The sequence below is a fragment of the Nelumbo nucifera genome, chromosome 2 (genome assembly GCF_055504915.1).
Source record: "Nelumbo nucifera cultivar China Antique chromosome 2, China Antique-T2T, whole genome shotgun sequence".
In the NCBI taxonomy this organism is placed as follows: Eukaryota; Viridiplantae; Streptophyta; class Magnoliopsida; order Proteales; family Nelumbonaceae; genus Nelumbo; species Nelumbo nucifera.
The window spans coordinates 7,786,878-7,801,951 of NC_142650.1; the positions used below are offsets into that span (position 1 = coordinate 7,786,878).

At 38.1% G+C, this 15,074-nt stretch overlaps 1 protein-coding gene across 1 annotated transcript; it reads right to left on the reverse strand.

The window, feature by feature from the left end:
* Positions 1-927: 927 nt before the first annotated feature.
* Positions 928-2,215, reverse strand: LOC104594823 (fasciclin-like arabinogalactan protein 11). The gene has a single exon (XM_010255324.3). It carries the CDS (start codon positions 2,048-2,050, stop codon positions 1,319-1,321), a length of 732 nt encoding a protein of 243 aa, XP_010253626.1. The 5' UTR covers positions 2,051-2,215; the 3' UTR covers positions 928-1,318.
* Positions 2,216-15,074: the final 12,859 nt, after the last annotated feature.

Genomic DNA, 15,074 nt, shown 5'->3' on the forward strand with positions numbered 1-15,074 from the left:
GTCAAATAAACCATTCACCTATTAATTATAACGAAGGCAACGTCCAAATAAACCATTCACCTATTAGGTGAACTGCATTGCATTCGTGAAAGAAAAAGTAAAAATATCAGTGTGTCCCATATACATTCCAAGTATCCCCTTAATTACCAAAAAGATAGATATGCGCGTGAATGGTTTAAGTAAAATAATATAACATCACATTAAAAGCTCTTTTCTTACTGAGACGATAACAGCGGGATTCAAAACCGCATCATTCCTGTGACAATTCATCCAGCACACCAACTATGCTGCCCCTCAAATTAATGATAGGGTCTGAGACAAGCACACTTCAGCGAGAAGTTGGTTGGAGGAAACAATAGTGGAACGCTCTCAGAAAGTGCATATGGCCCACAAATGGCTGGCGTATGGGGTGTTGCATTGGTGCACAGCCCGAAACACAGTTTAATCCCTTCGACCTACAAATGATGCCCCGGGAATCGGGGACTCAATAATTTTTAACCTATGCTGGCGGAAGACAAAATCATGCACACAGGGCTAGGTTACTTATCCCCGAGTGAATACGCCAGCGTTTAATAAAGATGGAAGTATGGAACCCAGGTGGGATCCACAGTGAATACTGGTGTATTTACTCGTGATAAATAGCCCAGCCCGGTGTGTACTATTTTTGTTGATAATAGCCCTTTTCACCGGGCCTGGGCTCTGGAATCAGGAATTGGAAACGTAGGGAGATAAAGCCCAAACCTTAACTGGCCCACAACTAAGTTTCTGGGCCTAAGCATATTTTAGTAAAGTATTTAAATCCAAGCCCAGCCTTTTAGGAGTCCATGGATCAAACAGTTTAGGCCATCGTACGATTTCTTTTCTTCTTTTTCTTCCTTCTCAATAAATCTTCATAAGTGATCGGGGCTTGTCTTTGATATCTAAAGCTGAAAACCATAACTTTTTTTTTTCTTTTTTGCTTTTACCCTGATGATGATACAAATAATAATGCAAAATTTTCAAATGCAGCACAAAACTTCTAACAAAAATTCTTAGGAAATTAAAAAAAAATAGAAGGCCTCATCACAAACAAACATTCCATGGTAAATACAAAAGGGATAAGAGAAATAAGAAACCAGAAGGGTGACAAATTATTCAAAACTCTCACCATATCGATCATAGTCGATGGATTCAATTCAATGAGATCACACCAGAACTAGTACACAAGACCTCACCTGTCATCACCATCATCATCAGCAGCAGCATCATCAAGTTGATGCAATTTAATCAATCATACCAGCACCTGGTGCATTACCTTTCCACCATCATGAATTCGCGGTCACAAAGAAAATGCTGCAAATACTGCAACAATAAATGAGACGATCAAATGCCGGGTGAGAACCACTGCACCAGAAGAATCAACTGGAGCATCATCGGAAGAGGCTGTAGGGGCGTCGGAGGAAGATGGAGGTGATTCCTTCTTTGACTTGGAAGGTGCAGGAGCCGGCGAGGGTGGGCCAAACAGCTGTAAGGGAAGGAGAACCTGGTCCACCTGATAGACAGCCAGCTGGTTATCGGTGTAGATGGTGTTGGCGACGGTCGTATTGACAACTCCGGTGGTTATGTTAACCTGATTGCCGGTGGTGGTGACATTGAGAGGAAACTGGCCATTGTTACTATTTCCTGCCTGGGTTCGTAGTGGGTTACTCACTGTTTGGAACTGCGAGACGGAGATGAAAGAAGGGAGGACATGGAATTGCACCAACTGGACCTTCTGCTGATCTGTGAGGGAGTTGAGGGTACCCGACTTGAGATTAGAAAAGGCATTATCAGTGGGTGCAAATAGAGTGATACCCTGGTTGGAATTGTTGAGCTGTTGGTTGATCTGGTCCGCCATTTGGGTACTCTTTAGCAGTCGGATGAGCGTAGTAAACTGCCCTGCCTTTTCGAGGATGGCTGTAATGTTGGTCGGACCAGAGGGTCCTGGCGCCGGGGCCTGAGCTAAGGTTGTGGTGCACTTTAGCAGGGTAATCAGTACCAGGAAAGAATGTAAGAGAAGCAGCTTCACCATCTTTCTCTGCTCACTTTTTTACTATTGGAATTGGGCTCTATTGGTTGCTAATTTAGCTAGAAAATGAAGGTGAAAAAGAATTGATAAAGAAGACTTGGAAATTGTTGAAGGTGGTGGAAGGAAGAGTGGGTTTTATAAGAGGAGGTTGTGACTTGTGAGGTGGTGGTGAAATGAGAGAAGTTAGGTAAGAGGTACAATCCAATTTGATCTGACCTTACATCCCATCTTTCTTGTATAAAGAGAAATTTTATTGATGCAGTGTTGCAGCTACTATTTTGCTTAGCAAAGCAGGAAAATGAAGCAAGTTATAATATCACAGCAATGCTACAGATGTGGAAATTGGTGACTGATATAAGTCTTTTTGGTTGCTTTTCCTTCACTTTTTTCCCCCAGGAAAATATATACATACTATTTTTCTCTTGCGACAAACTTAAGGGATAAAGTACCATTCCAACTGTCCCACAGGGACCCTCAATCAGCTCGACAATTTATGTTTGTTAATTAGTATATTATCTTTGGACCCATCATGGGAGATGTTGTTAATTTTTTTTTTTTAAGTCCCCTTTATGATTCACTTGTCTCTTGGTGTATACATGTGGACAGGGAAGGGTTGGTTTAGTAATTTGATAGCCAATCTAAAATTACCAAAGCACCCTTTTGTGGCTATCAAATCAAAACAAATAAGCTTATGCATGCAAGATGGGCTTGTAAATGACATGTTACTAAGAAAACAAAATTAATAAATTGGGTTGACAATGGGCATCCCTGAAATCCTAAAGCCCATTCTGGGCTAAGACATGTAAAGCCTGAAGTAGTTAAATGGTTTTACTATATATTCATCATCAATATCTATAACAGTGAGAGAGCTATGAACCTGTAATACAGCGCCAGCGGTATTTGTGGCCCAACAATGTACTAAGCTCGGCCCAAGGCCAGCCTGTTCAGGAAGGAAAATTGCCCATCTCTAGTCTTAGAATGGGATAAGTGGTGTTTATCATGAAAACACCCCCTCACTTGTATTTGTGTTTGGGTGTTTTACAGCTAAGATAAGATTGTTTTCTCTCTCTCTCTCTGGAAAACTAGGCGTGCACGTTAGTTAGTCAGTATGGATTGATTTAGCTTAGCACCCAAGATCCACTCCTATGAACTGTACGTGGGCAGACGAGCTCAAGTATGGAATTGATCGTTTTCGCTGAATCTGAATGTGCGCTTCCAATCATCCGATGATTCCAATTAAACCTAAATCCGATGATCACCCTCAGGACGTGGTCATTTACCATAATATTTGGAATTCTTGGCTTTTTCTTCAGGCTGACCTCGGTCTCGGTGTGTCTGGGGCTGGGCTGGTTTAGTACTGCTCAGCTCATTACATTTGGGGGGTAATGTGCACTTCCAACTTCCAATCAGGAAAAAACTAAGCGCCAGCTGTGACAAACCATGACAGGCTCGTTCAATTCAGCCCATGGATTTTAGATTTCACTGCAGATGATGACCTTGTTCCCGGGTTAGAAGTTAGAACCCACCCTACCCTACTCCAACGTTATATACTAATGGTAATGGTAATGGCGTGTGGAATTTTGGTTATACTTTCTTTTTGTTGTTCAGTTACTCTGAACCTGAGGTAAACCAAAAAACAAACAGGTTGAGGTTGTCAATTAAGTTTCTCTTTTTGAGCAGACAGGTGGCCGATAGCCAACACACGGGCTCACACAGGGTTTTTCCATGTGAGGAGGGGCTCATCGTCATCTCTCTTTTGGAAGCCATCGGGTAGGTGTTGAGATTTTTGCAGCATTTCTTTTAAATGCTGTATTACGCCATACTGATCATCAACCTCAACCTCTCTGGCCCCCCTAGCTCCATTATGCATTGTTTCTGTGATGTGGCATTTGAACTTGATGAAGTGTTCTTTTCATCATTAAAAAGTTGTTGCAATTAAAGATGTGACAACTCACAAATTCAGGCAATGAGTTGCATTGGCGTTCTTGCGTAAATGGCCATAAACAAATAAAGTTTCTTCCCAATTTAAATTAAAACTTAAATCACATAATAGTATCAAATTATTTAAAAAGCAATGGCCAAGAAACCAAGGTTTTAATTAAAATGGCAATAGCCAAAAGGTAGATGCAAGTCCTAGCTAGCTAGGTCTTAAAGTGTAAGCTTTAAAAAGTTTTAGACTCTCTGTACAAATTGCATTTCTCTCTCTCTATATATATATTTATCTTATGCATGTATTTTCATATGTATCCCTCCCCATACCTTGTATAAGAACATAAACATGGTGGTGACATTTGAGGAAAATGGGATTGGGGAAGACGGAAATGACTGGACACCCCCATACCGCTGGCAAGGGATCAGGTCATAATTCTCTGTAGATTTCAATGATTTTGGAGAAGGGAGAGGAAATAGACTGAAAGAGAAGCTGGGAGAGAAGGAGAAAGACGACCTGGGTCCCTCCTTTATATTTGGCTCTTGGATCTCCGTGTGGGCATGGGACCTCTATATATATTTTCTAGAGTGATGTTTGATATTGATGTCATTTTTTGAGAAAACAATGTCATATAAGTGCTACACCAGAGAAAGCAATACTTCAAACTACGCCCTCTTGTTTGGTACAATTTTTTTAGAAAAAAAAATGTTGCTCCAGACCATGCCTTAGAAATTGGAAAAGTGTGGTCTAGAGCAACGCCAAATTCAATGTTTTCTGCTAGCACTGATGTGGCCAGCGGTGCAATGATGTAACATCATCTTGGACATTGGATAATATAGATAAATATTAAAAACGTTATTGCTAGCACTGATACCAAATAAAACCAATATTGTTTTCTTAAAAAATACCTATATGGCAGCATCGATTCCAAACAAAAAATAAGCCCCGTGCAATATTCCCAATACCAATGCCAAACACCTACCAGATGTTTTTGGAATCTTCTAATACATGCTTTTATAGTTTTATTTTATGGGTTAAATATTAGATTGGACCGGATGCACTTAACTCGTTCTAGGGCTGTATACAACTCTATGTTTTTACACCCTTCATTTGCTGAAGCCTCATGCACTAGGCCGTCCTTTATGCATATATTATATCTCTTTTATGTATGTGTATTATAACTTTGTAATTTTCTATATATTTTGGAATATTATTTGTTTACTTGTTTGATGATCAATTTATATACATAAACTAAAACAAACTCATGTGATGCATTTATCTTCAGGTTTTGGCCTCCTTTACAAAAATTTTCTGACTTCACCCCTTGTTTGTGGGCAAGCCTGTCATGCACTTGCACAGGCATGGAAAAAACATATGAAAAGATAGAAACTGTTCTTGGGTGGAGATAAAGAGAAAGTAGAAGGGGCTTATATGAATTGGGAGCTACAAATCCAAGATCACTCGCCCTCGGCCAGGACAGATTCATATCACAGGGTTGCCTATATTGATACTTGATAACCTCCCAACGAATTCACATCCAGCCTTCCATTGGCCATTGCCTTCCACTTACGATTGCCCAGTATAAATCCTTTTTAAATTTACTAATAAATTAATTCTCCACAGACGGCATTTCCGAAACTGTCAGTACAGGTGATTTTCATATATAAATATTCCAAATTTGTTGGGTACCATGTTGAATTTATAAGGCTAGCTTATACAAATAGAAAAAAAGAATTCCTATCGTCAACCTTTTACCATTTTTTACTCTTAAGTTTTAACCACATGTAATACAAGCTTTCCCGCATTGCCAAATTACTGTTGTCGTTCTAATAGGAATATTTTTAATAAGAAATAAAGAAAAGTGGCTTTTGTTAGTCATATAATGAAGTAATGAAGATTATATTACTTCCAACGAGAAAGTGAGGTGATGACCGATCATGAACTTAAGGGCTTAATGCTAATCCCTACTCTTTGTAAGTACAACTCTAGTCTAAGTCGTATTCTCACCAGGCACCACTCTATGTCTTCTACACATGCATCAACACCCTTGCCATAGAAATTTGTACGTAAAAGCATTAGTTATAAGAAAATCTTACTTGTTAAAGTATGGGTAACAACATGTTCGTCTTTTTGGATAAATATAAGGGTAAATATCTTAAATTATCCCTACTCTTTGTAAAATTGACTAATTTTATCCTTATTATTTACATATTGTATTAAAGTATTTTTAAAATTTCTGACAATTGTTTAGAACCTCCCTTGTCGTTAATTTTTTGTTATAATCTGTTCACATCTGACATTACGTGAGTGGTAATTATTTTAAAATTCCTAAAATACCTTTATTATTCACCACTGCTATTGAAACCAGCACTGGCATCCGATACTCAGCTTCAATCGGGCCAGCTCTACTTCGCATTACCTTTCTCCATGTTTCAATCCGATGCCTCTCCCATCGACCTTGTCTCTCTAGCAACAAGGCTCATAGCGATTGTCAAACGCGGTGTCTTCACCTCCAATGCTAGACACCCGAAAAGCAGTCCATTGAGGCTTAACAGCTCCGCCGGTTTCAAAAGTAATTCCATGGTTTTTAAAACTGAACCAGTGACCGAATCAGTTAGGGGTCCGATTATCGGTTCGAATGGTCTGACTGTTCAACCCAAATGACCGGTCCATTTTAACAAAAAAAATTGAAAAATGGTCAAAACCGTTCGAACGGTTCAAACGGTTAACCGGCCAGTTCAACGGTTTACTAACCAAAATCAACGATTTAAAAAAAAAAGGTTTTGGAGAAAAACGAAACCAATTAAATAACTGATTCCTGGTTTTTGCGGTCCAACCATCTGGTCCGGTCCGATTTTGAAAAGCATGAGTAATTCCTCGCCTGCAAGTGCTAACTCGTACTGGGACCGAGTCACAAGCAGTGGCACAAGAGGCAAATCTAGCGGCTTATCGGTGTCAAACGTCAACTACGGCTTGGTCATGGAAACCCATCCTTGAGACCATCAACTAGAAATCATTCCCTCCTTGTGAATCAGATTTACAGAGCAAGCGGTTCGAGGCGCCAGCAGAGTTCGATTCCGAGTTCAGGTAGTGACTCAGTAGCTGATCTCCGTGTTGATTAGGTATGGAGCTCGACTGAGGTGGGATACGATATTGACTCAGTGCTGAAGTCATTGTGATGCCAAGCGATCCGAGTCGACGATGTAGATCGGTTCCGAGGTTAGGTATTGTCTATTGACTCAGTTTAGGCAGAAAATTTTCAAGTGGCATATTACATGTGGGAAACACTAAACTTGACCATTATTGGATGCCCCGTTTTCTATCTTGGGCCCTGTTGTGTGGTTTTCTTAACCTGCACGTCATGATCTATTGCGTGTATGTTGATGGTGAGAGGCAAATGATTTGATTTGATGGTGTAATTAAGACCAAATTGCTGTCTTTGGCTGAAGAACAAACCTGAAGCGCTGCCCGTGGTAGTCTGATTCTGGTAGTGTGCCTGAGAGCCGAGGTCTGAACCTCAAATTCTCAACCAAACCTGGTGGCGGTGGGAAAGGATGGGTACTTCTCAATCAGAAATTCGTTACAGAAAACCATGAAATTTTCAATCTGAAATTAGATGCATGAGGGAGATGTCTCAAATACAGTTTTGAGTTTTGGAGTTTGTATTTAGAAAAAATTAGAAATCAGGGGTTTTCATCAGTTGGGTTTTATTTCGAAAATGTGATGAATAGTGAAGGGCAAATTCAATATTTCATTTTTCTATTAATATTTATCGAAGCACAAGCAGTGTAGGATTAATAGAACCTTTGAACCGGACCAGATTTTCAGTATTGCCCTGGACCTTGGAGATAGATGGACAAAACTAGAAAGTTACACCTAACCCCTAGACTCGATTATGATACTGCACTAGGTGTCGGATTGGGCCGTCTTTGATGTACCAATCAGTGAGATCCTTAACGGGGGTCAAAATCTGGGTATGTTGGGACAGTCCGAGAATTCATCTGAGTGGGTGATCATAGTGACAGGATCAGCCCCTTTGTCGGACAAAGGTAATGATCGGGGATGCACTCTCTCTGATGGAAACCAAAACTGCCGGCAGCCGATTTCAATTGTTGAGATTTTGTTTTGCAAAATATATTTATATAAATATATATATATATATATATATATATATATATATTATGGTTTCGAAATGATTTGCAAAAGGTTTTAATTCCCGGGATCCATGTAAGCAGAGAGCGCAACACTGTTTCTTGTAGTCGAATGAGAGGTCCTCCCTTGTCGGGTAGTGTTTGATCATTATGGGCTGAGAGGTTAAGTGTAAGACCATTGAGGATAATACCTGATGGACTAATCTTGCATCTGCCCACAGTCCATGGGTGTTACAAGGTGGCTTGGCCCAGGGACCACTTAGGGTAAGTGTTGGGCCCATAGAGACCATAAGATGGGTTTCAGGGGTGCACTGTCCATAACAGTGTATTCGGGCCAGGCTTTGTGACAAAGGTTGGGCTGAACCCATGTAGCTGATGTGTAGATCAATGTTTGGGTCCCATGCCTTACAAGGAAGTCCAACTGGGCAGCAGTTTGGAAGGCTAAGTGAGTACATAACCTTAAATGGGCCTTAAGCCCATTTCGAACTGGGCTGATTTGATCAGTCAATTAAAAGGGGCGAATTCTGAGATGGATCAGCTGATAGGATTGGGCCTAGACCCTATCCACTTATAGAGTCCAAGATCTAAATAAGATTTAGATCTGGAAGCCTCCTAATTGGATTAGGAGATGGTTGATTTGATCTGCAGATAAGATAAGGGTTATCCCTTATCACTTAAAGGGACTTCTAATCCAAATATGATTTGGATCAGTAACTCCTAATGGGATTAGGAGTTGATCCCTTTAAGATTATGAAAGGAGAAAGGGGCGGCAACAATTAGAGATTGATGTTCAATTCTCTTTAGAGCTGAAATCATAAGAAGAGAGAATTCTGCACCTTGCGAATACTCTCTTGCCGCCTCCTTACTGCCGCCGCCATTACCTTCAGTTCGATCTCCAGTTCTTGGGAGAAATTAAGATCTGATCTTGATACCAATCTTTTGGGAAAATATTGATTGGAGTTGTACTCACAAGCCATCTAGTTGATTCTTGCAAAGGGTCAAGTTCTTTTGGAAGAACATTGTTGATTCTGCTCCATCCTGCACTGCGCCATTTTCAGTGGGAGCAGATTTTGGATCCTTCCTTGGGCGTGAACACCTCCATTGGGAGATACTGTTTCTCCGTATCAGGTACATCCTCCCTCCTACTCCTTTTGGTTCAGATCTGGTTTAGTTCATGATTCAAGATTGATCATTGAAAAATATGTTTTTCTAAAATAGGGAATTCGATTCCCTACAAAGATGGGAGAAATTTTTTGAAATTCGCCCAGTCCATTCCGCAAGACTTGGGCGTCCATGTGATGGATATCCCATCCCTTCACCTTCCATTTTATGCATGTTTGAATTTTTTTCTCCTTCGACTTTTCTTCTTATCCTTTGTTTTCAGATAGGGTTTTTCTCCTCTGTTTAGGGCTGCTGAAATTGCTGAAGCAAGCTTCAAAATGACCAACAATTCTCGTTGCCACCATTTAGGGCTCTCTCAAGTCATTGCCACAAATTGCTGCAATGATTCTCGCTATCGCTGTTTAGGGCTCCCTCAAGTCACTGTCGCCTAAGTGGTAGATGAAGGTTTCAAAGCTGTTACAAAACTTTTCCCCAAGCTTTGAATCAACGACACTAGTGTAACGTTGATGCTAGCAATTGAACAGAGGAAAGGATGTTGGCGATTGAACATAGTAGACGATGGTGGCAATTGAACGAAGGAGGAGAAACAGGGGCGACCAAGGCTAGATGATGCCAGCGAGTGAGATGAGACCATCTGAACCGGGAAGCACTGCCATAGCCAAATTTTTTGAGATTTTTATCATTTTTTGTATATTTTATGCAATTATTTTTTAGTTTTTTGATAAATAATTTTTTTGTTGAAATGTATAATGGAGAACAGATGATTATTATTTTATCATTTTTGGTGATTGTTTTCTGCAATTTTTATTTTATTCTAATTCTAATCTTTGGTTGAAACAAATATTTTTTGAAACATTTTATCATTTTATGTATTTTCTTTAATTTTTTCTATTTTTACCTGAGGTATATAATTTCTGTGATTATTGTTTTTAGTTGAAATATATAAGTTTTTGGTTTTTTTATTGTTTTATTTTTTATTCTGAAATTTTTATTTTTTTGTCTGAAAATATATTTTCTTAACATTTTTATCATTCTTTCAGTTCTATCAATTTGTGCATTTTCTATAATTTTTGGAATTTTCCTGCAAATTTTTGTAATTTTTTGTATTTACTACAATTTTTATACTTTGATGCATTTTTTGTATTTTCTTTAACTTTTATGTTTTTACAATTTCTCTTATATTTTTATTTAAATTTTTATAATTTTCTAAGTTTTTTTTCTACACTTTCTGATGTTTTACGATAAATATATATTGTTTGCCATTTATTGTGTTTTTATGAATTTATTTTCATTTTAAAAATGATTTTTTATGTTTTTCGGTTTTTGCAGTTTAAATATATAGTTGTATGCTTTTAAGCAATTAGAATAGAGAAAAGGTGAAAAAAGGTCCAATTTGATAATTGATTTAGAGGGTCAAAAGGGTGGGTTAGGGTGTCAATTAAAGTGTTAAATGGGTGGATCAGGATAAGGGTGGGGAGTGACCCACTTTGACCCATTGACATGGGTGGCAAATGGGTAAGTGGGTCCCACTTTGGTAACTATGGGTCCTATAGTAAATTGCTTTTCTTATGTATCACGTCAATAAAAATATTTTTCATCTAAAGAGACATATGGAACAAAATTACGCCTTTTAATAATGAAATTTTATGGATAAAAATGACCAATTGTTTAATTTATCTTGAAAACAATTTTGCTTAAAAGAGCATAGGTAAATGCATTTATCTGGGTAAATGCATTTACCCAAAATCGTATGATCTAAAGGGAGATAGACAATCTTCTATAAATTTCATTTTTTTACTCATGGTTATTAGAAAATAAACCAGCTGATGAACAAACGTCAAATTCTCAAGGAAAGTTTGGGTTTCAACCAATTAAGAGGGATTTTAGCAATGTTCGTAGCTCCTGATCACACTGCCATCAATTAGGGATTCAAATGGATTGGATTGGATTCAAATCAAAGTATATCTGAATCTGACCCGATACTGTTCATGTCAGATTTGATCCAATATGAAGATCCGATTGGATTTGATAGGCCTTGATTTGAATTCGAATCCTATTGGTAAGTTGGATCTTTAGATCTAATCCAATCCAATTTATTTTTTTTAATTAATAAATTATTAAAAGAAAAATAAAATATACCAATTTAAATAAAAAATAAAAAGTACAAATATTTTTTTAATTATTTCCATCATATATATACATGTTTTTTATAGAAAAATAAATAATATAATAAATTTATAAAAATATAATATAAATAATATATATATATATATCATATCTCGGATCAGACAGGGGGTGATCCGAATCCAATTTTTTATCAGACCCTATCATTTGGCCCGCCCCAACCCAAAAGTCTGAACAAAGGTGATCCAAATTCGACCAAATAGGATCGGATCATGATTTAATACCCATTTGCACCCCTACCATCAATTGCAGCTAATCCAAATTAGATTAATCAAATCACTTAATTAACACATCCATGTTTTAGTTGACGAATGGAATTGGCTTCCGAGGCTTTAAAACAGTTTTTTTTATTATTATTTTTTTTTTCTTTTTGAGATGCATTACTACTGTTATAGGAAATATGGAGCATGGTCTTTCTTGTAATATCCGAAGCTAAAACCCCAAGAAAAAGCACCCGTCGTCGTTATCAGGCTCTTGGCCCAGCACCAAAGTCTATAATTTTTTTTCACCGGTGTCGATGCTCTCCTCATGTTAGCATTACGTGCAAAATGAACCAACTTAATTGATCATGAAAAATATTAGGGAACAGCGATAGCCCCTTTCCCCAGCTCTCTTCCCACCCAAAAACAAAAACAATGTGACAATTATTCATTCATTCAGATTTGGAAACAGAAAGAAAATGATGTTGGGAAAACAGAATTATCCTTGAAGGTACTCAACAGTGAACACGACACACACAACCAGGTTATGATGTGTCGAGATGTACTGATAATGTGGTATGCAGTCTACATTTACAGGTTTGAAGGTAAACCAACAATGGATCTGATTAATAAATAAATCTACACAGCAGTTTGTAACAACCTCACTTATTGCCAGAACCATGCATGCACGTCAATTTGTGGGGTTCCTACTTGGCTTCTGATAAACAATAACGTACGTAGCTTACCATGAGGCAAATGCTCAGAAGATCAAGGCCTACCATTGGATGGGTCCAATATTTCTTAATAATTCAAATTAAAATCGAACCAATGCAATCAGTTAACCATTGAATCGGTTAATCACGGTTTGATTTTTCAGTTTTTTTTTATATAATAACCTTCAGGTTGATCGTCTGAACCTGAAGTGAGAGGTGGCATAGATGATAGGTGTCACCGGAGAGGGAGTAACTGGTGCCTGACTCTGGTGGCTTGGTGCTTACTGGCGATCGACATTACCGCTTGGTGGTTGACGCGGAGCGACAGAGGGGATGACAGGCAAGAGAGAAAGAGAGAGAGAAAGAGTTATCAATTCTAGGCCTTCTGACGTGGCCGTAACAAAGAAGGGAAGGGGAGATATACCTTCAGACCATCTGATTGTCGGTTGGAAAAGGCTTACAAGCAAGTGATCAAGGTGGGTGTGGCTTACCAAACCAAATCCAAGTTAAGAACGAGGACGTAATTCAGGGGTCGTCTTATGGTTATGGGGGTTCCACACTAAAACTACTGTCGCCACTCAATTTAATCCTGAGCGGCTGAGCCACCATGTACTCGAAGTTGGATGCGCCGGTGCGGATGTATTTGGCATTGTTAGGTAAGCACAATGAATAAACATGTAATAACTATGTGATACATGTTCCAGTTAATATCTCTTTCATCCAAATATTTTTGTTTTATTAGACAGAAATTATCTATTATTTTATTATCGTTGTCAAAATAATTAAAAATAAAAATAATAAAAAAAACTAAATATATTAAGAATAGGGGACTCATTTATGATCCTCAATTCAAACACTCAACTCCTGAGTAAATAACGGTCCCTGTAATGTTTGAGAACCTTGAAGCGGGACTAATGGAAGAGCTCTGTTGATTAACTGTACATGCTCTCTCCCTTTAGTTTCAAGAAAAAACAAATAATTAAGTGGGACTGTTGAGGAGCTCCAATATTAACTGTACCTGCTCCATTTTTCTTCTAAGTTCCAATTCCTTCCCCTCTTCAAACGCAATATTTCATTCCTCTGTGATCTTTCATTTCTGCTGAAACTTTGTTGCTTCCTTTAGTCCCTAGAGTAGGTTCTAAGGCCCCGTTTGTTTGTAATGCAATTTTTTGCACCAGTAAAAATGAGGTAAATGCAAATTCTGGTCCATTTTTGCTTTAGGTTTTATTTTATTTCATCTAAAATGCAAATAAATAAAAATCTGAGATAAAAATGAATAAGAATCTACACTTTTATATTTTTGCATCAATGTAAATGAAATTACACCGCAAACAAACAAGGCCTAAATGAAAATGAAAACCATAGAAAGTTGGAGGAAAAATGAATCAGGGAGGAGATGCAAGGATAAGTTGGTCCATAAAAGTTGGATTTCTTTTCCGCTAACCAAATGGTACATTATTTTACAAACATAATGGAATTTGTCATACACCTAATCGGTCATTTATATTGCAAAATGTCCTCTTAATAATATAAAATAAATAGATATATTGGCAATTTCTATGATGGTGGAAGAGTATGATATTTGAACAATTTTAATAAATCAGAATCTAGAGTAGGTATTTTTTACAGAGAAATACACTGCAGCCCACTGTAAAATTCTGAAATTACAGTGCCCCATAGTCTATTAGTAGCACCCCCCCCCCCCCCTATAATCACATTCTGCCCATGAATTTGATATCAATCCACAGTCAGGATTTATTCCACCTGTACGATGAGGCTAAGAATTCTAAGGTGGGCTGAACAATCATGCTCCTTATTTTTTATGAATATCAATTGAGGTGGATATAACTACATTTGAGAAATCAATAAAACAAATCTGAAATGGACTGAACTCTAAAAAGGCCTTCCTTTTATGTGAGTGACCAACCCACTTGCCTGGGTATCAGCTTTATACAGTAATAGATAAGTCTGGATCTGCTTGTTACATTACCCTACATCACGCATTTTGAATATCTTTCCTACTTGTATGTTGTCATTCATAGAAGATGTCCTTGCTGTACAGTTGTAATGTCCTGTGAGAGTATGGGGCCACTCTCTTGTGGCCGCGAGAGGGAATTATAGAGGAAAAGAAAATTCCTTGCATATTTTTCTCCTATTGGTTGGCCAATCTACCTTGCACCTAGGATAAACTTCTTATATCATAAGACTTTTAGTGGGTCCGACCAACTCAACGAAACTGATCTGTGACAAATTATTGACCTGGCCAGCCAGGTGGCCCAGGTCGTTGTCCTGCTGCTCAGGCCCATTGTGGTGGTGTTGGGCTGCCCCTAGCCCAGTCCAATAAAAACCCATTTTGATTAGCCCAATTCTAATTCAGTTATCCTTGCACGTAGGGTCCAATTTGGTTACAGTTCCAGGTAAAAACTTAACTGAATACATCAGCAACTCTGATTCAGACCAACCGATTGAAAAGCCTACCAGAATTAAGGCTGAGTTTGGAAGGAGTACAAATGCAAATATGTGGAGTGCAAAACCTTATATTTTGTATGTATTTGTTGTACATACAAAATAAGGGGTTTGCTAGTGAACTCTAATATTTACGCTGTACATATTTCCAATCTTATAAGAGGTTTGCTAGTGAACAATATTTTATACAATTCTTTGTTTTCATTGCCCATACTGGATCTATATATATATATACTAAAATAGAGCTTACCATGTCAGCAG